Below are 27,552 nucleotides of genomic sequence, written 5' to 3' on the forward strand. Positions count from 1 at the left end.
CAGGACCAAGGATAGATCCCTGGGACACACAATTAGAGACTTCCTTTTCTAGTTGACATCTTCCTATTAATGATTACTCTTGGCTTTGAATCATTGGAGCATTCAAGCATTACTAAACTTAACGATTGTGTATCCCAGCCCACATCTTTCCATCTTGTCTCCAAGAACAGCATGAGGGATTTTATTAAAAATAAATATATATTGACTATTTTTTCCCATCATCCTGGGTTGTAACTGTGGAGTCATCTGCTATTCTTTTTACTTTTAAATTTTATTTTATTTATTCTGCACTTAAGCACCAAAAGCAAACAAGCATTTCCACATACAAAGTAGAACACAAAAAAAGATGATAGTGTATAGTTACACAAATTTCAATTACATGCTGCTTGCTTTTTAAAAGTACACAAAATGCTACTTTTAAAGCTTTACTACTTTCTTTTCTAACTACTTTCTGTTATCTTCTGTGTATTTTCTTTTAGATGACTTTCTTAAGGGGGAACACTATCATTTCTACTTTATCTCCTCAATTCCTTCCCCCAACTGACTAAAAGAACAAAATCCTTGTAACTTTAAGCATAGTTAAGCTAAATGGCCCTGTCCAAAAATGCCTCATTCTATATCTTGAGTCCATTGATTTTCTGTCAGGAAGAAGGATATTTGCTTCATCATGATCACCGCGTGTATCAGAAGTCTTAATCTTTTAAAATTTCTGTAAAATGTTTTTTACTATATAGCATATTTTTACTCAATGAAATGGAACTTTGGAGAGAACAGTTTCTTTTGCATGATAAGGTTAGAAACCAGATTGCAAAGGGCTGAGAGTGAAAGGACAGCAAGTAGAAATAGTACCATCAGTATAACACACTCTGATTTAGTTCATGAAAATCTTTACAGGTTTCTCTGAAATGGAATTTTATAGAAAAAATATTACATTATATTTATATACATTTGTTTAACCAGTTTCCTTGCTGGGTACTTCTTTTTACTCCAGTTCTTTACTAAAATAAAAAGAGCTGCTATAAATATCATTGTCCATATGAATCCTCTTCTTCATTATTTAATTTCTTTGTGATATGAGCCTGGTGGTAGCATTGCTAGATTAAAGGGTGTATACAACTTGCTGACTTTGGGGGAATAGTTTCAAATTGCTTTCCAGAATGGAAAGGACTATTTGATAACTCTCCCAACTGTGTGTTAGAGTGTTCATTTTCCCATATCCTTTCCAACCACTATAATTTTCCTTTGTCAACTTTGCCTGTTTCATGAGCATAAAGTATAAACTTCAAGTTGTTTTTATTTTAATTTCTCTAGTTATTAGCTATTCAGAGCATTTTCTCATATAGTTGATGACAACTCGAATTTCTTCATTTGATAAATGGCTATTTATATCTTGCTTCCATCTATTTTAAAATTATTTTTCCAATTATATGTAGATTTTAATAATAATCTTCTGAAATTCTGCTATCTATATGCCTCCATTTCTTCTCTCCCTCCTCCCTGAGGTGGCAGGTAATATGATACAGGTTATACATATGTTATCATGCAACACATATTTCCATGTTCATCATGTTGTGAAATATCTGTTGAAAAATGGTTCCTGGTCTTACATATTTGGATCTATTTCTTATATATCTTGGAAATTATTAGAGATTATAGAAATAAAATATTACAGAAACTTGCTAAAAAGTTTTATCCATTTTTCACCTTCTAATTTTAATTTCAATGGCTTTGTTTAAATTGTATATAATGAGAGAGTTGATTTTAGCTTCTATGATCCTTTCTATCCTTTTTTTTGGTCACAAACCCTTCCTCTTTGTGTTTATGAAAGCTATTTCCATTTTATGATGTGACCTTTTTATAATTGACCATGTATTCATTGGGAATTTATCTTGGTATTTAATATGAGATATTGGTCTAAACTTAATTTTTTTCAGAAAGTTGGGGGTCCATTATGGAAGTGACTTACATGTAATTAGTGGTATTAGAATTTTGAACAGTTTAACTTTGATGCATAACTGAAGTTTTTTTAGTGTAATTATATTAACATTTACTTCAATTAAGTCAAGTATATATAATAAAATATTTGCAAAAAAAAATTCCCAGAAGATATGCTGAATAGTATTTACCCCAGTAGGTAGAGCCTTTGGGTTTATTGAGTAATACAGTGTTCATTTGCTTCTGTATGTTGTATATTTAATCTATTCCATACTAGAACTTCATTATTATTTTGTTCTGGCTTTAAAATATAATCTTATAGTATTTTGATTGATATAGAATCAAATAAACAAATTAGTTTAGGTGATATATTTATTTCTGTTATATTGGCAGTGAAATATAACCATGTGCAATCGTCTTTCTAGTTATTTAGGTCTGTGTTTATAAAAAGGTGTTTTATTGTTTTATTATCAGTTGTTTTTTCTTAACTTATTACTATTTCTAGCATTATATCAAATAATTGTTGTGATGATATTCTTGCTTCACTGTTGATTTTGTTGGAAATGATGCTAAATTATCTCAATTACATATAGTATTGGATTTTGGTCTTAGAAAAATATTCATCATATTAAGCAAATTTTCATTTTTTCTGCTTTTTAAGTTTTTTAAAAATGGAAATAGATATATTTTGTCAAATTCTTTTCTGAATCTCAGTATAATTATGTCATTGTGTTTTTATTTTTAACATTACCTCTTATGTTTTCTTAATATTAAATCAAACCTATATGACTAATATGACTAGTATTTCCTCTGCCTCACTCTCTTAGGACTATGCCAGATACAATTCCAGTTTCCATAGGATTCTAGTGGTATCACTCAAGGGTAAGAGTATGTCTTCTCTAATATGACAGATCCACTTAAAAATTAGTTAATTAAAGCAATGTATTTCTACTCCATTGCCTCTTTTCTCTTTTTACTAAGTTCCTGAACTCAAGTTTTTATTCTTTATTTATTTGCTTTTAATCTCCCTTTTGTGATTGGTCGTCTAATACTATAATTTCTTTTGCTTTTGCTTTATCCTTCATCAATTCTACTCTCCTTCTTAACTTCTTCCCCCTTTCCTTGAGCTATTTTCCTGTTAAAATTTATGTATTTCTATGCCAAACTCTCTGTATACAAGTATGTGACTGCTTTTTTAAAAATTGTCCCTTTGGTCCATATAGGAAAGCAAGGTTCCTTTGATACTCATCACTCATCCCCTTTTCCAGATTTGTATAATCTTTATTTCTCTAATTTCAGTTATGTGAGATAGTAAAATTTCTCCCCTTCCTCCTCTTTTCCTTCATAGCATAGTACATTTCAATCCCTTTCCTTCTCTTCTTAAGACATTAAAAACAGAGCCAAATATTGCCCAGGGCCCCTTTTGTTTTATTTAACTCCCTTTATGTTTTTTAAAGACATTAAGGGTCTAAAAAGAAATTTACCACTCTTCTCTCTATTAAAATGTAAGTACTTTGTTCTCTTCTATCCCTTACTTTTCTTGACTGCCATACCTATTAATAACTAATTGAATTTGTCGTCCACAAACTCACCTAGAGTTTATTTAGAAAAAAACCTCTCATATTAATATGTGGGGAAAATGTTTTGTGTAACTCTCATAAATTGTAGCATCATAAGAGTAGTTAGAAGAAACATGCATAGGGAAAGATTGGGGCATTAAGAATATTTGGGGAAAGTGGGGGCAAAGAAAGGAAAAGGGAGGGGGGAAATGTCGATAATACTAAGATTAACTTCAAGAAATAGGGGGGGACTCAATAGAATAATCTTTCCCATATAAAGATACACACGGGAAGGGGAGGGGAAGAACTCTCATATGAGAAGGAGAGGAAGAGAGTGTGAAGTGGAATTACTTAAACCTTACTCTCAGTGAAAGCAAATCTGAGAGGGAAGAACATCTAGATCCAGTGGGATCCTGAATTCTATCTTACCCATTAGGGCAAGAAAGAAAGGAAAATTAAGGAGGGGGAGGGAGGGAGTATAAAAAGGGAGGGAAGGAGAGGGGGGAGGGGAAGGGAGCATAAAAAGGGAGGGGCTAGAAAGGGAAGCATCTCAAGGGAGTGTACTAGGGGGACTGACCTAAAGTAAATCACTGGTTCAAAAGGAGATAGCTAAAGAAGAAAGGTCAGAACTAGGGGAAGATATCAAAATGCCAGCAAATCCACAAATGACAATCATAACTTTGAACGTGAATGGGATGAACTCACCCATAAAACGTAGACAAATAGCAGATTGGATTAGAACCCAAAACTCTAACATATGTTGTCTTCAAGAAACACATATGAGGCGGGTTGACACTCACAAGGTTAGAATTAAAGTTTGGAGTAAGACCTTTTGGGCCTCAACTGATAGAAAGAAGGCAGGAGTTGCAATCATGATATCTGATAAAGCCAATGCAAAAATAGACCTGATCAAAAGGGATAGGGAAGGTAATTATATTTTGTTAAAAGGGACTCTAGACAATGAGGAAATATCATTAATCAACATGTATGCACCAAATAATATAGCATCCAAATTTTTAATAGAGAAACTAGGAGAATTGAAGGAGGAAATAGACAGTAAAACCATATTAGTGGGAGACTTGAACCAACCACTATCAAATTTAGATAAATCAAACCAAAAAATAAACAAGAAAGAGGTAAAAAAGGTGAATGAAATCTTAGAAAAATTAGAGTTAATAGACATATGGAGAAAAATAAATAGGGACAAAAAGGAATACACCTTCTTTTCAGCACCACATGGCACATTCACAAAAATAGATCATACACTAGGTCACAGAAACATGGCACTCAAATGCAGAAAAGCAGAAATAATAACTGCAGCCTTTTCAGATCACAAGGCAATAAAAACATTGATCGGCAAGGGTACATGGAGAGCCAAATCAAAAATTAATTGGAAATTAAATAACATGATACTCCAGAATCGGATAGTTAGAGAAGAAATCATAGAAACAATTAATAATTTCGTTGAAGAAAATGACAACGGTGAAACATCCTTTCAAACCTTATGGGATGCAGCCAAGGCAGTACTTGGAGGAAAATTCATATCCCTGAGTGCATATATTAACAAACTAGGGAGGACAGAGATCAAGGAATTGGAAATGCAAATCAAAAAACTTGAGAACGAACAAATTAAAAACCCCCAGAAGAAAACCATACTAGAGATCCTAAAAATTAAGGGAGAAATTAATAAAATCGAAAGTGACAGAACTATTGAGCTAACAAGACTAGAAGCTGGTACTTTGAAAAAACAGACAAAATAGACAAAGTACTGGTTAATTTAATTAAAAAAAGGAAAGAAGAAAGGCAAATTAACAGCATCAAGGATGAAAAGGGGGATCTCTCCTCCAATGAAGAGGAAATTAAGGCAAACATTAAAAACTACTTTGCCCAACTATATGGCAATAAATATACCAACCTAGGTGATATGGATGAATATTTACAAAAATATGAATTGCCTAGACTAACAGAAGAAGAAATAGTTTTCTTAAATAATCCCATATCAGAAAAAGAAATCCCACAGGCCATCAAAGAACTTCCTAAGAAAAAATCCCCAGGGCCTGACGGATTCACCAGTGAATTCTATCAAACATTCAAAGAACAGTTAATCCCAATACTATACAAACTATTTAACATAATAAGCAAAGAGGGAGTTCTGCCAAACTCCTTTTATGACACAAACATGGTACTAATTCCAAAGCCAGGCAGGCCAAAAACAGAGAAAGAAAACTATAGACCAATCTCCCTAATGAATATAGATGCAAAAATCTTAAATAGGATACTAGCAAAAAGACTCCAGCAAGTGATCAGAAGGGTCATCCACCATGATCAAGAAGGATTTATACCAGGGATGCAGGGCTGGTTCAATATTAGGAAAACTATCCACATAATTGACCACATCAACAAGCAAACCAACAAGAACCACATGATTATCTCAATAGATGCAGAAAAAGCCTTTGATAAAATACAACACCTATTCCTATTAAAAACACTAGAAAGCATAGGAATAGAAGGGTCATTCCTAAAAATAATGAACAGTATATATCTAAAACCATCAACTAATATCATCTGCAATGGGGATAAACTAAATCCATTCCCATTAAGATCAGGAGTGAAACAAGGATGCCCATTATCACCTCTATTATTTGACATTGTATTAGAAACTAGCAGTAGCAATTAGAGAAGAAAAAGAAATTGAAGGCATTAAAATAGGCAAGGAGGAGACCAAATTATCGCTCTTTGCAGATGACATGATGGTCTACTTAAAGAATCCTAAAGAATCAACCAAAAAGCTAGTCAAAATAATCAACAACTTTAGCAAAGTTGCAGGATACAAAATAAACCCACATAAGTCATCAGCATTTCTATATAATTCCAACACAGCTCAGCAGCAAGAACTAGAAAGAGAAATCCCATTCAAAATTACCTTAGACAAAATAAAATACTTAGGAATCTATCTCCCGAGACAAACACAGGATCTATATGAACACAACTACAAAACACTTTCCACACAACTAAAACTAGACTTGAACAATTGGAAGAACATTAACTGCTCATGGGTAGGACAAGCCAATATAATAAAAATGACCATCCTAACCAAACTCATCTATCTATTTAGTGCCATACCCATGGAACTTCCAAAAATTTTTTTTACTGATTTAGAAAAAACCATAACAAAGTTCATTTGGAAGAACAAAAGATCAAGGATATCCAGGGAAATAATGGAAAAAAAATACAAAGGAAGGGGGTCTTGCAGTCCCAGATCTCAGACTATATTATAAAGCAGCGGTCACCAAAACAATTTGGTACTGGCTAAGAGACAGAAAGGAGGATCAGTGGAATAGACTGGGGGCAAGCAACCTCAGCAAGACAGTATATGATAAACCCAAAGATCACAGCTTTTGGGACAAAAATCCAGTATTTCATAAAAACTGCCGGGAAAATTGGAGGACAGTGTGGGAAAGATTAGGCTTAGATCAACACCTCACACCCTACACCAAGATAAATTCAAAATGGGTGAATGACTTGAACATAAAGAAGGAAACTATAAGAAAATTAGGAGAACACAGAATAGTATACATGTCAAACCTTTGGGAAGGGAAAGACTTCAAAACCAAGCAAGAATTAGAAAGAATTACAAAATGTAAAATAAATAATTTTGACTACATCAAACTAAAAAGCTTTTGTACTAACAAAACCAATATAACTAAAATCAGAAGAGAAACAACAAATTGGGGGAAAATCTTCATAGAAACCTCTGACAAAGGTTTAATTACTCATATTTATAATGAGCTAAATCAATTGTACAAAAAATCAAGCCATTCTCCAATTGACAAATGGGCAAGGGAAATGAACAGGCAGTTCTCAGATAAAGAAATCAAAACTATTAACAAGCACATGAAGAAGTGTTCTAAATCTCTTATAATCAGAGAGATGCAAATCAAAACAACTCTGAGGTATCACCTCACACCTAGAAGATTGGCTAACATAACAGCAAAGGAAAGTAATGAATGCTGGAGGGGATGTGGCAAAGTAGGGACATTAATTCATTGCTGGTGGAGCTGTGAACTGATCCAACCATTCTGGAGGGCAATTTGGAACTATGCCCAAAGGGTGACAAAAGAATATCTACCCTTTGACCCAGCCATAGCACTGCTGGGTCTGTACCCCAAAGAGATAATGGACACAAAGACTTGTACAAAAATATTCATAGCTGCGCTCTTTGTGGTGGCCCAAAACTGGAAAACGAGGGGATGCCCATCAATTGGGGAATGGCTGAACAAACTGTGGTATATGTTGGTGATGGAATACTATTGTGCTAAAAGGAATAATAAAGTGGAGGAGTTCCATGGAGACTGGAACAACCTCCAGGAAGTGATGCAGAGTGAGAGGAGCAGAACCAGGAGAACATTGTACACAGAGACTAATACACTGTGGTATAATCGAACGTAATGGACTTCTCCATTAGTGGCGGTGTAATGTCCCTGAACAACTTGCAGGGATCCAGGAGAAAAAAACACCATTCATAAGCAAAGGATAAACTGTGGGAGTGGAAACACCGAGAAAAAGCAACTGCCTGAATACAGAGGTTGAGGGGACATGACAGAGGATAGACTCTAAATGAACACTCTAATGCAAATACTATCAACAAAGCAATGGGTTCAAATCAAGAAAACATCTAATGCCCAGTGGACTTACGCGTCGGCTATGGGGGGTGGAGGGGAGGAAAAGAAAATGATCTATGTCTTTAACGAATAATGCTTGGAAATGATCAAATAAAATATAAAAAAAAAAGAAAGAATTACAAAATGCAAAATAAATAATCTGGATTACATCAAATTAAAAAGTTTTTGTACAAACAAAACCAATGTAACCAAAATCAGAAGGGTAGCAACAAATTGGGAAACAATCTTCATAAAAACCTCTGACAAAGGTTTAATTACTCAAATTTATAAAGAACTAAATCAATTGTACAAAAAATCAAGCCATTCTCCAATTGACAAATGGGCAAGGGACATGAACAGGCAGTTCTCAGCCAAAGAAATCAAAACTATTAATAAGCACATGAAAAAGTGCTCTACATCTCTTATAATCAGAGAGATGCAAATCAAAACAACTCTGAGGTATCACCTCACACCTAGCAGATTGGCTAACATGACAGCTATGCAAAGTAATGAATGCTGGAGGGGATGTGGCAAAGTGGGGACATTAATTCATTGCTGGTGGAGTTGTGAATTGATCCAACCATTCTGGAGGGCAATTTGGAACTATGCCCAAAGGGTGATAAAAGACTGTCTGCCCTTTGATCCAGCTATAGCACTATTGGGCTTGTACCCCAAAGAGATAATAAGGAAAAAGACTTGTACAAGAATATTCATAGCTGCGCTCTTTGTGGTGGCCAAAAATTGGAAAACGAGGGGATGCCCGTCAATTGGGGAATGGCTGAACAAATTGTGGTATATGTTGGTGATGGAATACTATTGTGCTAAAAGGAATAATAAAGTAGAGGAATTCCATGGAGACTGGAACAACCTCCAGGAAGTGATGCAGAGCGAAAGGAGCAGAACCAAAAAAACATTGTACACAGAGACTGATACATTGTGGTACAATTGAAGGTGATGGACTTCTCCATTAGTATCAATGCAATGTCCCTGAACAATCTGCAGGGATCTAAAAAATACTACCCACAAGCAGAGGATAAACTGTGGGAGTAAAAACACTGCTGAAAAGCAACTGCTTGACTACAGGGTGGAGGGGATAAGACTGAGGAGAGACTCTAAATGAACACTATAATGCAAATACCAACAACAGGGAAATGGGTTCGAGTCAAGAACACATGTGATAACCAGTGGAATCGTGTGTCGGCTATAGGAGAGGGAAAGGGGGGGAGGGGAGGAAAAGAAAATGATCTTTGTTTCCAGTGAATAATGTATGGAAACGACCAAATAAAATAATGTTTAAAAATTAAAAAAAAAAAGAAAGAGAAAAAAAGAAAAAGAAAAAACCTCTCAGTCTCTTAAATCTTGTATTTGTAAAACTGTTGTAAATTTTTTTTAACTCAAGCATGAGTCTTTACCACGAATTCAACTAAATTTCATCTTAACATAACCCAATATTGTAGCCTATCTTTTTTGAATGTTGACTCCATTATCCAGTGTTAGTGATCCTTCCCAGTTTTTCATCACCTACAAATATGGTAAGCCTTTATCCAAGTCATTGAAAGGAACCAAAGACACAGAGCCTTTAACTTCTATACTAGAGACTGTCTTCAGAGGTGGCATTGATCCACTGATGACCACTCATTAAATCCTACCAGTCAAGGAGTTCTGAATCCATTTTATTCTTCTACCATCTATCCCAAATGAATCTATCCTTTCTACAAAAAGGCAAAAAAGACATTGATAGGTGATTTCCTGAAACAGAGGTAAATGGTAGCCACAAAAATCCTTTTATGTTCGTGTGGTAACCTCATCAAAAAGAGAAATAAATTCTTCCCATTGGGGTGTGCTGGAGCCAGCTCATGCAGATTCCTGAGTCAATATTTAAATTCCACAAATTAGGACTTTATATATTGTTTTGTTATTTGTTTAGACTTCATAAAATGATTAATCTCATATTAATCTTAAAAGCATGTTGTTTCTATTTTTTTCCAGAGGGCTAGTTGTTATATATTTATCAGCACATTCTTGTTTACATTGTTCTTGATGAAGTCATGATGGCACTCTGAGATATCTTCCTTTTTAGGATGATCATTAAATGTTTCCTTAATAGTTTTGGTTAGGAATTGAAATAAATCTCACTGGCCTTTTGTTTATAGTCCACTTTGTTCCCTTTTATGGAAATTTGAACTTGTGGCCTCTTCCAGTCCCTGAGCACTTCTACAATTTTTCAAGAATCACATCTAGTTCATTTAGTACCAAAGGAGAGAGTTCATCCGGGACTGGTGACTTGAATGATGAAAGTTCAACTAGATTATCTCTTACTATCTTGACTACTCATTTTGGATAGCATTTCCCCAGTGGTGATTATTTTTGTGCCCTTTCAAATCCACAGAGCATTCTTATTGTCAGAGAAGACAGAAACCAAATAAAATGATCTACCACATCCAGACTTCATTTGAAGACCTCTTCTGAGAAGATGCCTATGATCTTCAGAGGCAGCCTGTAGCACAATTTAATGTTTGGAAGTTCATCTTACATTGAACTATTTTCCTAACTTTTATATATTTCTTCTAGTTCTGCTCCTAAAGGTCAAACAGATCAATTCCAATCTAACATTTAAATGGTAGCCTTATTCAGTGAGACCAATACTCACTCAGTCTCTACATCAAAGCTATCAAAGAAAGAGGTAAAGAACCCACAAGTACAGAAAATATTTATATGGCCTCATTTGTGATGGCAAAGAACTGGAAACAAAATGGGTGATTTTCAATTTGGAATGTCTGAAATATTTATGGTATATGAATGGGATTTTATTTAATATTAAAAATGACAAAAAGAACAGTTTCAGAGAAACTGGCAGACACTTGTATAACTGATTCAGAGTGAAGTGATCAGAACCAGATGAACAGTCACCACCCTGGGTGAATCATATGTCATGTGCACATGTATACATGTATGTGCACACACATGTGTATATACATTGCACCTCCATTTAAAATACACTGATAACATGTACATTTTGTATGCATACATATATACACACATATAGCTTAGTCGGGGCAAAATTTTGATTTTTTATAACTATGCATATTTGTTACAGTGGTTTTCTTTTTTCTAGTGTAGAGAGGTAAGTGTGAGATGAAACGGATTTTTATTCATTAAAAACATTAAGTTGAAGGGAAGGAGAGGCAAAAGGATTTTACTTGCCTACTTAAGAAAAAGGTAAAAAAAGAGAAAAGAATCAAATAATTAGATACAAGTAAGAAGAAAAGGAACTAATAAACTAGGGGAAAGAGCTACTAATGAAATGTTTGAGGATGAGGGGAAGAGAGATAGTAAGAATAGAATTGCCTTAAAATAGTTTGTTAAAATAACTTATGAGATGCAATACTGTATTTAAAGAAGAAGGGGGAGATTTGAGATTTTGTTTGAAAAAATTATTAGAAAGAAATGGAGAAAAATATAAACTAATTGTTCATAATTTTAAACGTGGCTGGTTATAGTCAATCAGAACCCAAAGATTTTGAGACTAATAAACAAGTACTGGTTTTAATTTAGAATCTCCTGCATTAATTCTCATTAAAAAATATTAAGTAATCCTTAGGCACTTTAAATCTGGATAAAGTTGTTTCTTTCTTAGAAGCATTTATTCCCAAAGGTATCCTTTTGCAGAATAAGCCTGTTTCCTATGTATTAAATGTGTTGAACATTGTATCTACGTTCTTTGATTATTTTCTCCAAAATATTATCTTGATAATAGTGTTTATATAGAATCTGCTATGGACCAGGCAAGGCACTAAAAGCTTTACAAATATCTCTTTAATTCTACAACAGCTTGAAAAGGTAGCTGCTATTACTACTCCCATTTTACAGTTGAGGAAACTGAGACAAACAGAATTTAAGTGACTTTCACAAGGTCTCAGAGCTAGGAAATATCTGAGACCGAATTTGAACAGTTCATCTTGACTCCAAACCTAGAACTCTGTTCACTGTGTCCCCAGATGCCTAAATTAACATGAAGTTATTTAGTTTCCATAAGCTTATCTGCACTGCCTTCCCAGTTGATCTCTTTGCCTGTCTGTCTTCCTCTGCCTTTGTGATTCTTACTGTCTGCTTTTTCTTGGACTTTGACTTTCTGTCTCTTTATTTCTCTATCTCTTATTATCTCTTTCTTGTTCTGTTTCTGTCTCTATCTGCCATAGCTAAGTGATGTTCCCACAGGACTATTCAGAGAAAAGAAAAGAGGAAGCTGATTCTTCCTACTGACAACAGGGCTGTTGCTTATATCAGAAACAGGCTTAATGTGGACTTAGTAACTCACAATTATAGGGCCTTGTGGAATTGACTAGTCCCCAAAGCAGCAAGTGAACTCAATGGGGTGGCATCACCTTTATCAACGCTTCTTCCTCTACTGAGAGGCTCTTACAAATGTAGAGGCTTCAGGGTGCAGGATATTATCTACACTGTCATAAGCAGTCACTAGATTGGTTCCTTTCTGTTTTTCTATTTTTTCCTTACTGCAAGCCTGGATTCAGTGGGGGGAAGGCAGGCAGAAGCTTGAACAAGGAATTTCCATAAATGACTATGATCTAAAAGTGAAAAAAAAATTTAAGGGAATGTATGAGTTCCCCCAATTCTGACCACTGCTCAGAAGGTATTGGATTTCTCCTCAGACTATTGCTTATCATACTCCAGAGTTAATTTGGAGTTAAGACTCCATCAGGTCCAGAGTGTAGATACAGAACCAAATAGCAAGGTATTCATTTACCCCTTTTCCATCAAATGATTCAACCTTTCTGGAAAGTGTTGAAATAATAAGTAAATTTAATAAATTTGCAGGCTACAAAATTTTTACATATTTCCAACAAAATTTAGCAGTAAGAGTTAGAAAGAGAAACCCCATTTAAAATCTCTCTAGACAATATATAATATTTGGGAATCTATATGAACACAATTACAAAACACTTTTAACACAAATAAAATTAGATCTAAACAATTGGAAAATCATTAATTGCTCATGGGTAGACCATGCTAATAAAATAAAAATGAAAATCCTACCTAAATGAATTTACTTATTCAGTGCAATACCTATTAAACTATAAAAAATATTTTATGGAGCTAGAAAAAAATAATAAAATTCATCTGGAATAACAAAAGATCAAGAATATCAAGACAACTAATAGAAAAAAATGTGAAGGATAATGGCCTAGAAGTACCAGGTTTTATACTGTATCATAAAGCAGTAATAATCAAAACCTGGTACTAAGAAATAAAAAGGAGGATCAATGAAATAGGCTATAAGAGTTAAATGACCTCAGTAAGCTAGTGTTTGATAAACCAGAGTTCTGAACTTTTGGGATAAGAACTTGCTATTTGACAAAAACTGCTGGAAAAACTGGAAAACAGTATAGCAAAAATTAGGGTTTAGATCAATATCTCATACTCTATACAAAGATAAAGTCAAAATGGATATATTATTTAAACATAAAGAGTGATATTATAAGAAAAAAGGGGAACATAGAATAGTTTACCTGTCAAATCTATGGAGAAGAAAAGAATTTATGGCTAAACAAGATGTAAATGAATAATTTTGATTATATTAAATTTAAAAGGTTTTGTACAAATAAAACCAAAGAAACCAAGATTAGAAGGAAAGCAATGAACTGGGGGGAAATTGTATAACAAATTTCTCTGATAAAGATCTCATTTTTCAAATATATAAAGAATTAAGTCAAACTTCTAAGAAACCAAGGCATTCCCTAATTGATAAATGATCAAAGTAAATGAATAGGTGGGTTTCAGATGAGGAAATCAAAGTTATCAATAATAATATGAAAAAAATTTTCTAAACCCCTCCTGATTAGAGAAATGCAAATTAAAGTAACTCTGAGGTATCACCTTATACCTATCAGATTGGCCAATATGACAGTAAAAGAAAATAATAAATGTTGGAGAGAATGTGGCAAAGCTAGAAAACTAATGCATTGTTGGTGGCATTGTGAATTGATTCAACCATTTTAGAGAGCAATTTGAAATTAAATCCAAAGGGCAATAAAATAATGCATACCTCTTGATCCAGCAATACTTTTACTATGTCTGTATCCCAAAGAGATTTTTCTTAAAGGGAAAGGATCTATTTGTACAAAAATATGTACAGCTGCACTTTTTGTGTTGGTAAAGAATTGTAAACTGAAGGAATGTCCTTCAATTGGAGAATGACTGAACAAATTTTGGTATATGTTGGTGATGGAATACTATTGTGCTGAAAGGAATAATGAACTGGATGATTTCAGAACGAACTGGAGAAGCCTATGTGAATTGATGCAGAGTGAAACAAGCAGAACCAGGGGAGCATTGTACACAGTAACTGAAATATTGTGGGACTATCAAATGTGATAGATTACTAACAGCAATACAAAGATTCAGGACTATTCTGAGGGAGTTGTGGAAAAGAATGCTGTCTACCTGTAGAGAAAGAACTGGAGTAGAAAGCAGATGAAGACATATGATTTATCATTTGTTTATTAGGGCATCTTATTTGAGGTTTTGGTTTTATAATATTATTCCCTTACAAAATTAATAATATGGAAATATTTTGTGTGTTAATATATGTATAACCTAGATTTATATATAAGGGTAAGTGTCCATATAAAGAAGAATATGAGTTGACTGGTCTATGTCATAAATAGGGGATATTTTGAAGGGAGGGTGCCTGATATTACTTCAAGAGTGCCTTTCTGTTTTGAAAGATAACTTAAAAATCACTCAGATTTTGACCTTAGTATTTCTATATATTTTCCAAAAAACTCCTAGAAAGAGTTAGAAAACAACTCAGAGGTACTACCTCATATCTATGAGATTGGCTGACATAACAGAAAAGGAAAATGATAAATGCTAGAGGGAATATGGAGAAATGAATACACTGATGTATTTAGTTGGTAAAGCTGTGAATTAGTCCAATCATTCCAGAAAGCCTTTTGGAAGTGTGTTAAAAAAGCTATTAAAATGTGCATACTCTTGACTCAGCAATACTAGTACTATTTGTATACCCAGCAACTAGTAAGTTTTTTTATGGTATCTTTTTATTCTTCAATTGTTTTGTCAATTGTATCCAATTCTTCTTGAACTCATTTGGGGTTTTATCAGCAAAGATATTGGAGTAGTTTGCCATTTCCTTCTCCAGTTTATTTTACAGATGAGGGAACTGAGGTAAACAGGGTTAAGTGACTTGCCCAAGGTCATAAAACTAGTAAGTATGTGAGGCTGGATTTTTACTCAGGTTTTCCTGAATCCAGGTTTGACAATCTCTCCACTGTCCCAGCTAACTACTTTTTTTTAAGTTCCTTCTAATTTTTTTCATTAATTAAATGAGTTTTTTGCTTTTATTTTCATTAATATCTTCTTTGATTTTCAGGATTTCTATCTTGGTATTTAACTTTTTTAAGTTGTCAATTTTCTTTTCTTTTTTTTTTGTAGCATGCCCAATTTATTCATCTGTTCTTTCTCCTTTACCAATAAATGTATTTTGAACTTTTAAATTTCCCCTAAGGACTGCTTTGTCTGTATTCCAAAAATGTTGTCTCTTGTCTCATTTTTATCATTGTTTTTAATGAAATTTACTCACATTTTATGACTTTTTCTTTGACCCACTCATTATGGAGAATTAAGTTATTTACTGTCCATGTAATTTTTAATCCTTTCTTCACTGGTCCTTTATTGAAAATCATTTTTATTGCATTATGATCAGAAAATAGTATTAAATATTACTGCTTTTTGCAGTTATAAGGCTATCATGCTCCAATAAATTGTCCATTTTTGTAAAGTTTCCATTCATAGCTAAGATATATATATATATATACAGTATTCCATTTCAATAATTTCAGAAATCTATCATATATAGCTTTTCTAAAATTTTATTAGGTCCTTAACATTGTTCTTTTTATTTTTTATTAGATTTAGCCATGATTCAAAAGAGTAGATTGAAGTCCCCTCCATATTATAGGTTTATTTACTATTTATTCCCTTCTTTGGCTTTTCATGTAAGTATATAGATTTATACACTCTTCTAGGTAACTATAGTTTCTCAACATATTTCTTTTAAATTGTATATTTTTGCTGTTACTTTATCTGAGAGAATGATTGCTACTTCTGCTTTTCTGAGTTCAACTGAACATAATATATTTTACTCAAGCCTCTCATTTTACTCTGTGTAAATCTTCAGGTTTCAAGTGTGTTTCCTAAAAGAGTATATCTTTGGATTCTGCTTTCTAATCCTGACTTCTAGATTCTTCATTCTTAGAAGTGAGTTCATCACAATATTCACAGTTATTATAATTAAGTGTGTATTTCCTTCCATGACCTTCTCTTAGACTAATTTTAATCATTTTTTAGTCTTCTCCAAATCAGCTTTTAGTTTTGCTTATCATGGCTATGTTCTTTTTGGTTTCCAATTTATTTATTTCTCTTCTTTTTTTGAAGATGTTCTCAGTTGTTAAATCACAAATTTTCTTATTTTGAATTTTTTTTGTTAGGTTTCTATTTTTTCCAAAAAATATTCAACCCACTAATTTCTTCTTTTCTTTTCTAATATAGTTAATGTATACCTAAGAGGTATAATTTTTCATCTGAGTATTGCTTTAGTTGCAGCTCATAAAATTTGGCATGTGGTTTCATCATTATCACTCTTTCATATAATTATTATTTCTATTATTTGTTCTTATTTGTGATTTAATTATTAAGTCTCTGTTGAGGTCTGTGTCTTTGGCTTATATTCCCTGAACTAAAAACTCATTTTGTGGTATTATGGGATATAAACAATGTTTACAATTTCTATTCTTTTTCATTTATTTGCAATATCCCTATACCTTAATATAATCAATTTTTGTAAAAGTTTCATTTGATTCTGAGGAATATGTATATTCCTTAGCAGTCCCATTCAGAAGATAACAGAAGTCCTTTTTTAAAAGATTTTTTCTTTTTTCCAGATTACATATAAATACAATTTTTAATATTCATTTTCTGATATTTCATAATCCATGTTGTTTCTCTCCTCCTCCTCCCCCTCCCAAAGAAGGCAGGTAATATGATACAGGTTCTACATGTGTTATCATATAATACATATTTTCATACTCATCAAGTTACAAAATAAGACATATATTGCTTACACTAGAGATTCATGGAGGAGGTAAAGTGAAGAAATGTATGTCTCAAACTACATTTGTATTCTGTTCCTTCCATGGTGGTGGATATACTTTTTCTTTACAAGTCTCTTGGATCATGATTTATTCAGTTCTATATTTCCCCTTTTATTGATATTTATATACAAATATTATTTTGTTTCTATCTATATCTTCTTATAATATTCATTTCTTATTTATTAACTTAGATGCTATACAAAGTAGACAAACTGTTTTTAACATCAATATTGATGTTAGCTATTGTTTTTATAGAATACTATATCCTTTTTTATCTTTGTTACATTGTGAACTTTTACTTTTGTTTTATCTGACAAAATGATTATAATTTCTGATTTTATGGATTCACCTAATGAATAATAAATTTTGTTCTACCCTCTAATATTTAAAGTATTTTCTTTTTTATGTGCCATTTTTCTTTCTAGACGTGTTTTTTATAACCAACAAATTGGAGGGTCATGAGTTTTCTTATCCAAGCTGTTATTTTGTTACATTTTAATATATTGAATATTTTGTTTGCATAAAGTTTAAGAAGGGGGTTTGTATTTTTCTTCACCTGTTCCTCCAGCATATTTTTAATGAATTAGTATTTTTAATGTTTCCTCATCTATTAAGATATTACTCTGTCACTACAATTAATTTTTAGAAATCTACATCCCGGCAACTTCAAAGACTTTCTTCCATTAACCTTCAGCCCCACCCTCTCATTTGTCAGTGTCTCCCTTATTTTAGACTTTTTTCTTAACTTTTTAAATTCCTTTTGTTTATTTATATGACTCTTTTCCTTTATTATCTTTCTTTGTTCCTTCTCAGTTAAGTGACTAATTCAAACTCTTCCTTCTTTTTTCCCCTTCATCTTCTTTTGGTTTTCAGTTTTTCATTTCTGTACCCTTTTGTCTAAGAAAAGTTTCTTTTCTTTGTTCTTTTTATTAGCTCAGTTCTCTGTCTTGTCTCATTTTATATTTTTGATTCATAGTTGCAAATAATAAATATATACTGATTACTTCTTTTAGCCATTCCTCATGGAATTCAAGCTTATTTACTCATTCCACATTGACTCCCTAATACTTAATACTATCTGTATTTTAAATGCAAGTTCTCTTTCTGTATTGTCCTGCTGCATTTTTGGGGTAATATAAATAAATACTGATTATTTATATTGATTTATTTTACATCTTACAATTTTTAAAACATTGTTAATTATTTCATTAATCTTTTTCACTCACTCTTTAGGGTTATCTAAGTAAACCATCATTTCATCTGAATGATGTTATTATTTCATTATCTCTTTGCTTTTACTTTTTCCTTCAATTACTTTTTTTTGTCTTACTGTAACAGCTGATATTTCTAGGACTTTATTGAATAGTAATGATGTTAATGGACATCTATGTTTTATTCTTGATCTTATTGGAAAGACCTCTAGCTATCATCATTACCAATAATGCTAGCTCTTGCTTTTAGGTAGATATTACTTCTCATATTAAGGAAAATTCTATTCTTATGCTTTCTAGCATATTAAACATGAATGAATATTATATAGCATCAAAAGTTTTTATGCATCTAGTAATACAATCGGGTAATTTTGTTCTTTTTGTTATTAATATGACCACTTATGTTTATAGATATTCTAATATCAAATCAGTTTTGAATTCTTGGTATAAATCCATACTGGTCAAAGTATACAGTCATGTATATGCTGTGGTAAAATACTATGGTCTCATTACTAATAATTTATTTAAATTTTACATCAATATTCATTAGTAATATATTTAGATTTTTTTCCTTTTTGACCCCAGGTATCAAAACTGTATTTGTATCAGAAAAAAAATGTGGTTTTCCTTTTTCTTATTTTTTCAAACTATTTATGTAGTCTGTAATTTTTCTTTGTATCTCATTGAATTCACTTGTAAATAAATCTGGTTCTGATTTTTTTTTCCTTGGGGATTTTATTTATTGCTTGTTCAGTTTCCTTTTCCATCATAGTGTTAAGACTTCTATTTCTTCTATTTTGTTGATATATCAATCTAATTACAAAATAAATTTGTAAATATTCATCCATTTCACTTAAGTTGTTGGTTTTATTGGTATATATCTAGGCAAAATAACTCCTAATAATTATTTTTATTTTTTCTTAATTTGTTGCAATCCATCTTTTCATTTTTGTTATCAGGAATTTTTTTTCCTCTGTTTTAAAACAGCCAATTGCTTTCTGGGTTTTTTAATTGTATTCATAATTCACTCCCATTGCTGAAAATGTTTAGATACATATTTTCCCCTAAGCACAGCTTTAAGTGAATCCACAAAATTTGGGATATTGTTTTATAGATGTCATTATCTTTAATGAAATTATTGCCTCTATGATTTGTTTTGACCCATCAATTCTTTAAAATTAACTTATTTAGTTTCCATTTAATTTCCTTTGAAGACCTCTTATTGCATGTAACTCATTGTATCATGACTCATAAAATATACTTTTAATATATTTGATTTTGTGCATTTGCTTGTGAGGTTTTTATTCACTAATAAGTAGTCAGCTCTAAAGATGCTATGTACAGCTGAGAAATAGATATACTTCTTTCAATTCTCATTCAATATTTTCCAGAGGTCTACCATATCTAACTTTTCTAAAATTATCTTCAAGATCTTAATTTCTTTTTTTGTTTTGTTTTGTTTTGGGGGTTTGGGTCAAATTCTGTAACAGTTAAATTAGTCTTTAGTAATAAAAGTATTATATTTTATGAGGTTTATTAAGATTATTAGAAATCAAGGATACAGAATAATAAACCACGTTTGTGCCCATGGCTGATTAGCCAATTCAGAACCCCGTGCTTAGCTTCCTTACTACATCATTGCAAAATGGAAAAGGCCAGGTGAGAGGCAGAGAGCCAGTTAAGTACTAATTGTGATCTCGCCTAGGTGGAGACTCAGGTAAGATTATAGAGAATTCTGGGAAATACCAAGGACTTCTGGGGATTGAAGTCTGGGGTTCAAATCTCCATTTTTACACTCCCTGTGATCGTATTGGGAAACCAGTTTCCCCAAAAGGATCATGGAAACATAATCATCTAAGTCTGATTGGGATAAATTGAATTTTTTCCACTATTACTCTTTTACTCTCCATCTTTCCTTGTAAATAGTTTAATTTTTCCATTAAGAATATAGATGCTATGCTATTTAGTTTATATGTTTAGTACCGATATTAATTAATTGTTTATGGTAACTTTTGGCAAAAATATTTTCCCTGTTCTTCTTTCTTTAATTATTTCCTATCTTCATATGTTAAAATCTCTATGAAGTTATGATCTTTTCATCAGGAATGCCTGGAAATCCTCTATTTCATTACCTTTCCATTTGTCCCTTTCTGGGATTGTATTCTGCTTTTCTGGGTGAAAATTACTTCTTACATTTAGCAGCAACTTTTCCCTAAAATGTGATTTTGGATAAACTTAAATACTGAAGAAGAAACCAAGTGAGAAACAGAAGCCACATACATAAAATTAAGAATGTATTTATTTGTTTATTGAAGGCTATTCTTTGTTGCTAGTAGAAGTCTACTGATGGGTCAAAATAAGAAGAAATGCTATTACAATCTGTATCTTGTATTTTATTTTCACCAACTACCTAAGAATACAAGCTTTTAGTTCTACATCTACCAACAGGGAAAAGAATATGGGAAAAGGAAAAATCAGTATTTCTCAAGTGACTAGAAGAGCAGCAAATTGTCTCAGAAAGCCTCTGGATAACTCTACTTGTTAACATGTTTTCCACTCCATAAAATTCTTTAGCTCTCCAGTTACCTTCCATTGCTACAGGTTCTGCTCTCTGAGGCTAAGCAGAAGCCTTAATTCCTCTCCCAAATGATAACCCTGCAAATAGTTGGAGTCCATTTTCAGTTTTATTCTTATCCACTTACCTCATTGAGTCTACCCAGTGATTTCTATAAGATAACTGTTCAACATTTAACAGCCTAGTTTAGATTCCCAAAGAAAATGATACATCAGTGATTTTGCAGGGTGAGAGGGAGGGGGAAATTTGTGGCTACAGGTCTTGGGATGAAAAGTTGAAATACGTGACAGACTTCAACTACTTTATGACTCACGATTGTCCTTAATGGGGTCTCAGGCTTTGCCTTCCATATCTCCAGAGTTTTGCTCAATGGAGTCTCGGGTTTTGCCCTCCTACAGCTAAAGTCAAGGGTGGTCCTTCACCTACTTCACTACAGGTAGAAAATGGAGTTTATAAGAAGGAGGTACACATCCAAATCCATTAGAAATTGGGGTGGTATCAATATCTTTTGGATCAATGAGAGGCTTCAAGGTAAAATTCTGTAAGATGTTGGTAAAAAACAGAAATAACTCCATTCGAGCCAGGCCCTCACCAACACATGCCCGTTTTCCTGAAAGAGACAAATACAAATACATGATATTCAAAGATTCTTACTTGATTCAGACCATTCCTACTAGTTTATGCTACCTCACCACCACCCATTAACATTGGGTCAAGGACCTTATAGTTTTGTCCTCTCTGCCCAAGAGCATCTGATGCAATATTCTCCTTTAATCAATGGTCTTTAATGTCTAGAGATTACACTATGTACTTGACTCATAGAGTAGAAGTAGGAGTTTCTTGACTTTTGAAAACCAAAGCCCAGCTATGCAAGGAGGGGATTCTATCTCAGTTTCCTCTCTCTAAATCCACTTTCCAGGACCAGAGCAGGTGCTGAGATTTTAATTCTGTGGGAAGTCATTAAAGGCTCCCAAAGATTGCAAATTAGTCCCTACTCAAACCCACAAAGACCAATGTCAGAACTACTGAAGTGCCAGTGGTAGGGAGGAGTAACAAGGGAATGATTTTCATTTTGTATTTGGGCAGTTGCTCTCTTCCAGCCATTTTCTTCACAGTTTCCTCATCAACTATCTTGTTGAATATACCAGAGTCAATCTCCTGAAGGAACTTCAGCCAGGGGAGAGGAAAGTGAGGGGAGGGAAAAAATGCCAGTCATGGAAAGGGTACCAAGAGATGTGATGTCATCATGAGAAAGCTTCAGTGAGATTCAAAAAGTAGAATGAATTTGACAAGAGATTAAGATAACTAATATCAAAATGTCAGGGACTTTAATGATCATCTAGTCTAACAACCCAAAGTATATAGATGAGAAAGCTGAGGCCCAGAGAGGTGAGATGAATCCCTAAAGTTCACATGGGTAGCATATCTGGAATTTGAGTTCATGTCTTCTGACTCTAAAGTTGGTGATCTTTCCACTGAAATATAAGTGCCCCAGAGTATAGTGGAAAGAAAGGGCAGAGGGAGATAGAGAATAGTTTATTATAGGTGGCTGCCAGCTGATCCTAAACATCCTACATATCATGGGTTCTTGGGCCAGGTCGAATGTTGGTGGGCAGTCCACTTAGCATAAATTGGAAAGAATGCAACACCCCACTTCCCAGAAAAGGATGGGATGACTTCATGCCTCTAATAGGATGGCAACCCAGACAGCTAGCACTAGATAGGGAGATGGAGTGTGAAGAAAAAAGAAAAGTTTAACATCGACAGGAGGAAGAATCTTCCTCCCCAGGATGTCACCTAAGGTACAAAAACCCAAGCACTCTATGTAATTCTGGCTCAAAAGCCTGGCAACAAATTATAGATTCTGAATCTGAAGACCAGTGTGTCCAAGTTCAAAAAAGCTCTTTACTAAAAAATATTTTTGGCCACAGCAACTTAGAAAACTATCTATTAATATGTGTAAGGACTGAATTCTGTGTTGGTGAAAGGAATACCTCCTCAGATTAAATCAAAGATGCTCTTAAATACTGTTGTTATTGAGAACATAAGTTAGGAGATAGTCTTCCTAAAGCCAAAGTTCTTAGTTTAGAGTCTACTTCAAGAGGTCAGTGGTTAGATTTCAGGTTGGAAAAAAATTCATCTTTAAGGTGTGATCTTGTGTGTTTATTCCCATGACCCCATTCACCTTTACTGTATATTACTGTACCAAAATTCCTTTCCTTGGTCACCACTCCATTATATATATATATATATTGTTTTCTCCATTGGAATGTAAGATTCTTGAGGACTGGAACTATCTGAAATATCTTTGTTTTCATATTTATCCTCAGATAATAACCTGGTGCTTGGCACATAGTGAGTGCTTAATAAATTTTAGCTCATTCCATCAGTCACTATTCTGGACAGGCAACACAGCTCTAGAACCTGCTCCCTTCTTCATCCCCCTACTTCCTGCTTAGTGCCAATCCAATCACCTACCACTACCATTCATCTTTACCTTCTCAGCTTCAATCTTGCAATGGGAATAACTAGGCAAACACAAGGCAGCTGCCTAACAACCTCTAACACTGATAGTTCTAACCTGATTACCACTATTATTATTTGTTTACAGAGATGGGTTCTCCCAGTATGTGATAAAAGACCAAAGGGGAAGTTCTCTTATTTGATTATGACCTTGGACAGTGAGGCATTCTGGGATTAACTGTTTGACATGCTTATTCTAGTCAGAGATCAAATTTCTGTTATTGCAAAACTCTAAAATAGGACTTTGGATAATCGATCCATATTGACATCTGAGTAACAGGTCATTGAGATATCAACAATTTTTTTCATTTTAATGATATGCAAAGTTGAATCTTGCTGCCATGAGTTCTTAAAAAATTTACCCAAGAGATGAATGAATGAATGAATGTTCACCTTCTGCAAAACCCTATGCTAAATTCCTAGGATACAAATAGTCCTTGTTTTCATGGAACTCATTGTAATGGAGGAGACAACACATTTGGAAGGTTTCAGCTACAAGGTAAATGAAAAGGTCCTATCGTGCTTGGAGAACAGCGGTAATGGTACTTTCATGGATACACTCATATCAGTTTTTGATATTGAATCCTTTGATAGTGAAAAGGACTTTGAGGACAAGAGCTTTCTTTTCTGGATCTTCAATAGCAGGCTATAGCACCTGCAGGAGGAGTTACCAGGCTGCTCCTCTGTAGAGGAGTATGCTCCCCAGGATAACTAAGTCTGGAAAGATTGCGATTCCAAAGGCTCCTGAGTTCACAATCTTGAGCTTTCCTCAACAGAGTCTGAGGAGAATTGATGGCCAATATGGTGGAGTGGTTTGATTTGCCTGGCAAATATGGCTTCCTGTCTTTCTTTCAAGTACCTTGCTCCTTCAATGAGGATGGCTTGCCTACTCAATGTGTAGCAGTTGGCTGGTGGTTGGTAGGGATGACCAGACCCTTTTCCACAAGAGTTGCTTCTTTAAATGATGGCTGTAAGGATTTGGCTACAAGGATCAGTGGTCTGGGGGTCCCAGCACTCTGTGCTTTGGTGGCAGTTGACCAGCTTGGTGCTGGTGGTGAATATGAAAGTAAGCCTCTTCTCAAAGGCGATTTCTCCCCTCAAAGATGATTGCAGGGCCTTGTCTAGGAACAGGTCTGATGTTTTAGGGGACACTGCTATTGCCAAAGCTTTTGGGTACAAGATCTTGGGCTGTCTAGGTATGACTCTTGGCTAAGGGTACATCAGAGTGCAATAGTTTTTGCTAGTCTAAGGTATTAGTGATAAGTCTGGAGATGAGAACACAGTGACCTACCCTTTGAGCTCTACTGTTTGTTTTTTTTCGGTGGGAGGTGGGAGGAGATGGAGCAATTGTTCCAAATCCCAATGATCTAGATATTTCTTCAAGTGCTTATTCATTGCCTAAACAATACCAGAAATAAAAAAAATTCTTTCCATCCTTCTAACAGAATTTAGGATTGAACTGGTCCTTAGAAAGGATCTAATCCACATGCCTTCATTTGATACATAAAAATGCTGACACACAGAGAGATGAAGTTCCTTACATAACATCACAGGGGACAATAAGTTCAACATGAACTCAAGTTGCAAGGCTCCGGTGAATCAAATCCTTGAGGGCTGAAAGAACCAGCAAATATGATGATTAAGTCACTCTTGGCAATCTTCAAATACTTGCAGAGAATTCATGAAAGAACCTCCAGTTTAGAAGGCAAAAGTTCCAATTTTGAAAGAAAAAAAGGAGGGGAGGGCTAAGAGTATTGACTTGAAACCAAAGGCCAGTGAACCTGAATTCAATTTCTGTAAAAATTCAGATATACACTATTTTTAAAACACTTATCTTCCATCTTAGAATCAATAAAAAGTATTGGTTCCAACACAGAAGAGCAGTAAGAGTTAGACAATGAGAGTTCTGACTTGTCCAGGATCATACAACTAGGAAGTGCCTAAGGCCAGATTTGAACCTGGGACCTCCCATTTCTAGGCCTGGCTCTCAAACCACTAAGCCACTCAGCTGCTCCCCCAGTTAAAAACTTCTAAAGGGGTAGTTAGAAAATGAGGCAGTGACCACAAAGAGCAGAGCTTCCTCAAAAACAGGTCATTCTGAACTAACTTTAGTTCCTTTTTTGACAGGGTAACTATCCTGGTAGAGAAGGTGAATGCTAGTTATAGCTCACTTAGATTTTAGCATAGTCTTTTAGTACAGTGCCTTTCATTTTATTCTTGTGGAAAAGGTAGGAAGTTATGTGAGAGAGGAAATAAGCATTAATATAGTGCCAACTATGTGCTAAGCACTTATACAAATATCATCTCATTTCATCCTCACAAAAAACTGCAAAGTAGGGGCTAATATAATAACTATTTAATAGCTAAGTAAACTGAGGCAAACAGAGATTAAGTGACTTGTCCATGGCCACATAACTACTAAGTATCTGAGGTCATATTTGAACTCAGGTCCTCCTGACTTCAAGTCCAGTGCTCTATCCACTGTCTCACTGCTTCTATGAGAGCTAAATGATTGAACAATTATATGGATTCAAAACGAATTGAATAGCTAAGTCCCAAGAATAATAATTAACAAGTCAGAGTCTTGTTAGTGCAAAAAGATTAGTGCAGTGTTCCAAAGATCTAGACTTACTACTGTTCTGATTAATATTTGAGTAAAGGTACAAAAGGCATGCTTATTGAATTTCCAGATGATGCAAACTTGACCCAGATGATTGGGAAGGAGAGCAAGCATATTGGAGAAGTGTGAAATTTCTGAGAGTGTTTAGTAGGTTAGAACATTGTGCTCAGTCTAACAATATGAAATTGAATAGGAATTTGTGAAAAGGTTCATTATTCATTATTCAATATTCATTATTCAAAAAATAAACCCCACAAGTAAAAGGTTGAGTGAAAAATGGTTATATAGCAATTTGGTTAAAAAAGACCTCTGACAGTAAGAAAGAGTTGCAATATGGACACATGGCATAATATGGCAGCCATGTAAGTTCATGCCTTCTCAGGCTTCATGAAGAGAAGCATAGTGTGTAGGAATGAAAAGGCAACAATTTCATTGTTGCTTTCTCTGGTCAGATCACATCAGGAATATTGTGTTCATTTTAGAAATGAAATGGATAAGCCGGACAGGAACTTATTGGGGTCTCAAGTTCATCCTATATGAGAAGAGGGTAAAGAACTGAGACTATTTATCTTAAAGAAGAGAGGATTGAGAGGTAATGGAAGGGCCATGTCAGAGAAGAGGAATTACACTTTGTCCTACTTGAACTCAACTATAGACTTAAGAGCAATAAAGAGAGTTTAAGTTGAAAAGTTGCCAAGATTTAGATTTTGGTTAAATGTTAACAAAGTTGTTTCTAGCAATTATGACTTTCCCAAAGTAGAGTGGGTTGCCTCTTATAGTGGCAGACTTCCTAGCACTAAATATCTTTAAGTGAAGTCTGGATGGCTACTTTTATAGAGGGCTATAGAGAGGCTCCTTTTTCAGATTTGGGGTAGATTTGATGGCCACTGAGCACCCTTCCAACTCTGAAATTCTATGATTTTGTGAAGTGGCAGATCTCAGATTGGAATCTAGGTCCGCAAAGATTTCTATTCATCTTTGGTATGCAGATTTAGGGAAACTTATCTTACCTATTGAAAAAGGCATGAAATAATCACTCTTCTTAAAGTTGCCACTTTCATCCAGGAAGTGACCTGGATCAAACTGGTCTGCATTAGGGAATTCCTTCTCATCATACAGAACAGAGGACAATGATGTGAATATGGTTGTGTCCTGGAAAGAACAAACACAGAACATTTCAATTATATCCAAGAAAAATCAATCTGGAAAGACATTAAATTGGGGCCAAACACCATCGTTTTATCAATACAGAAACAAAGGACTAGCACCTCTAAAAA

At 34.0% G+C, this 27,552-nt stretch overlaps 1 protein-coding gene and 1 long non-coding RNA gene across 4 annotated transcripts in view; one reads left to right on the plus strand and one right to left on the minus strand.

Moving 5' to 3' along the window:
* The window catches only part of LOC130455017 (uncharacterized), a 47,551-nt gene that overhangs the window by 6,629 nt on the left and 13,370 nt on the right, over nucleotides 1-27,552 (plus strand). For both annotated transcript variants that reach the window (XR_008912785.1, XR_008912786.1), the window contains exon 3: nucleotides 2,763-2,817. This is a non-coding gene — a long non-coding RNA (uncharacterized LOC130455017). The remainder of the gene's footprint in view (nucleotides 1-2,762; nucleotides 2,818-27,552) is intronic.
* Nucleotides 20,839-27,552, minus strand: part of LOC100023173 (cytochrome P450 2C19-like) — a 28,021-nt gene continuing 21,307 nt past the window's right edge. The window contains exons 9-10 of one of the 2 annotated variants that reach the window (XM_001374757.4): nucleotides 27,286-27,427; nucleotides 20,839-21,742 (exon numbers count right to left, since the gene is read on the minus strand). In XM_001374757.4, the coding sequence (XP_001374794.1) occupies nucleotides 21,555-21,742; nucleotides 27,286-27,427 (330 nt within the window). In that variant the 3' untranslated portion in view covers nucleotides 20,839-21,554. The other variant, XM_056802200.1, reaches the window with a different exon arrangement.

Source organism: Monodelphis domestica, chromosome 1 (assembly GCF_027887165.1).
Source record: "Monodelphis domestica isolate mMonDom1 chromosome 1, mMonDom1.pri, whole genome shotgun sequence".
NCBI lineage: Eukaryota > Metazoa > Chordata > Mammalia > Didelphimorphia > Didelphidae > Monodelphis > Monodelphis domestica.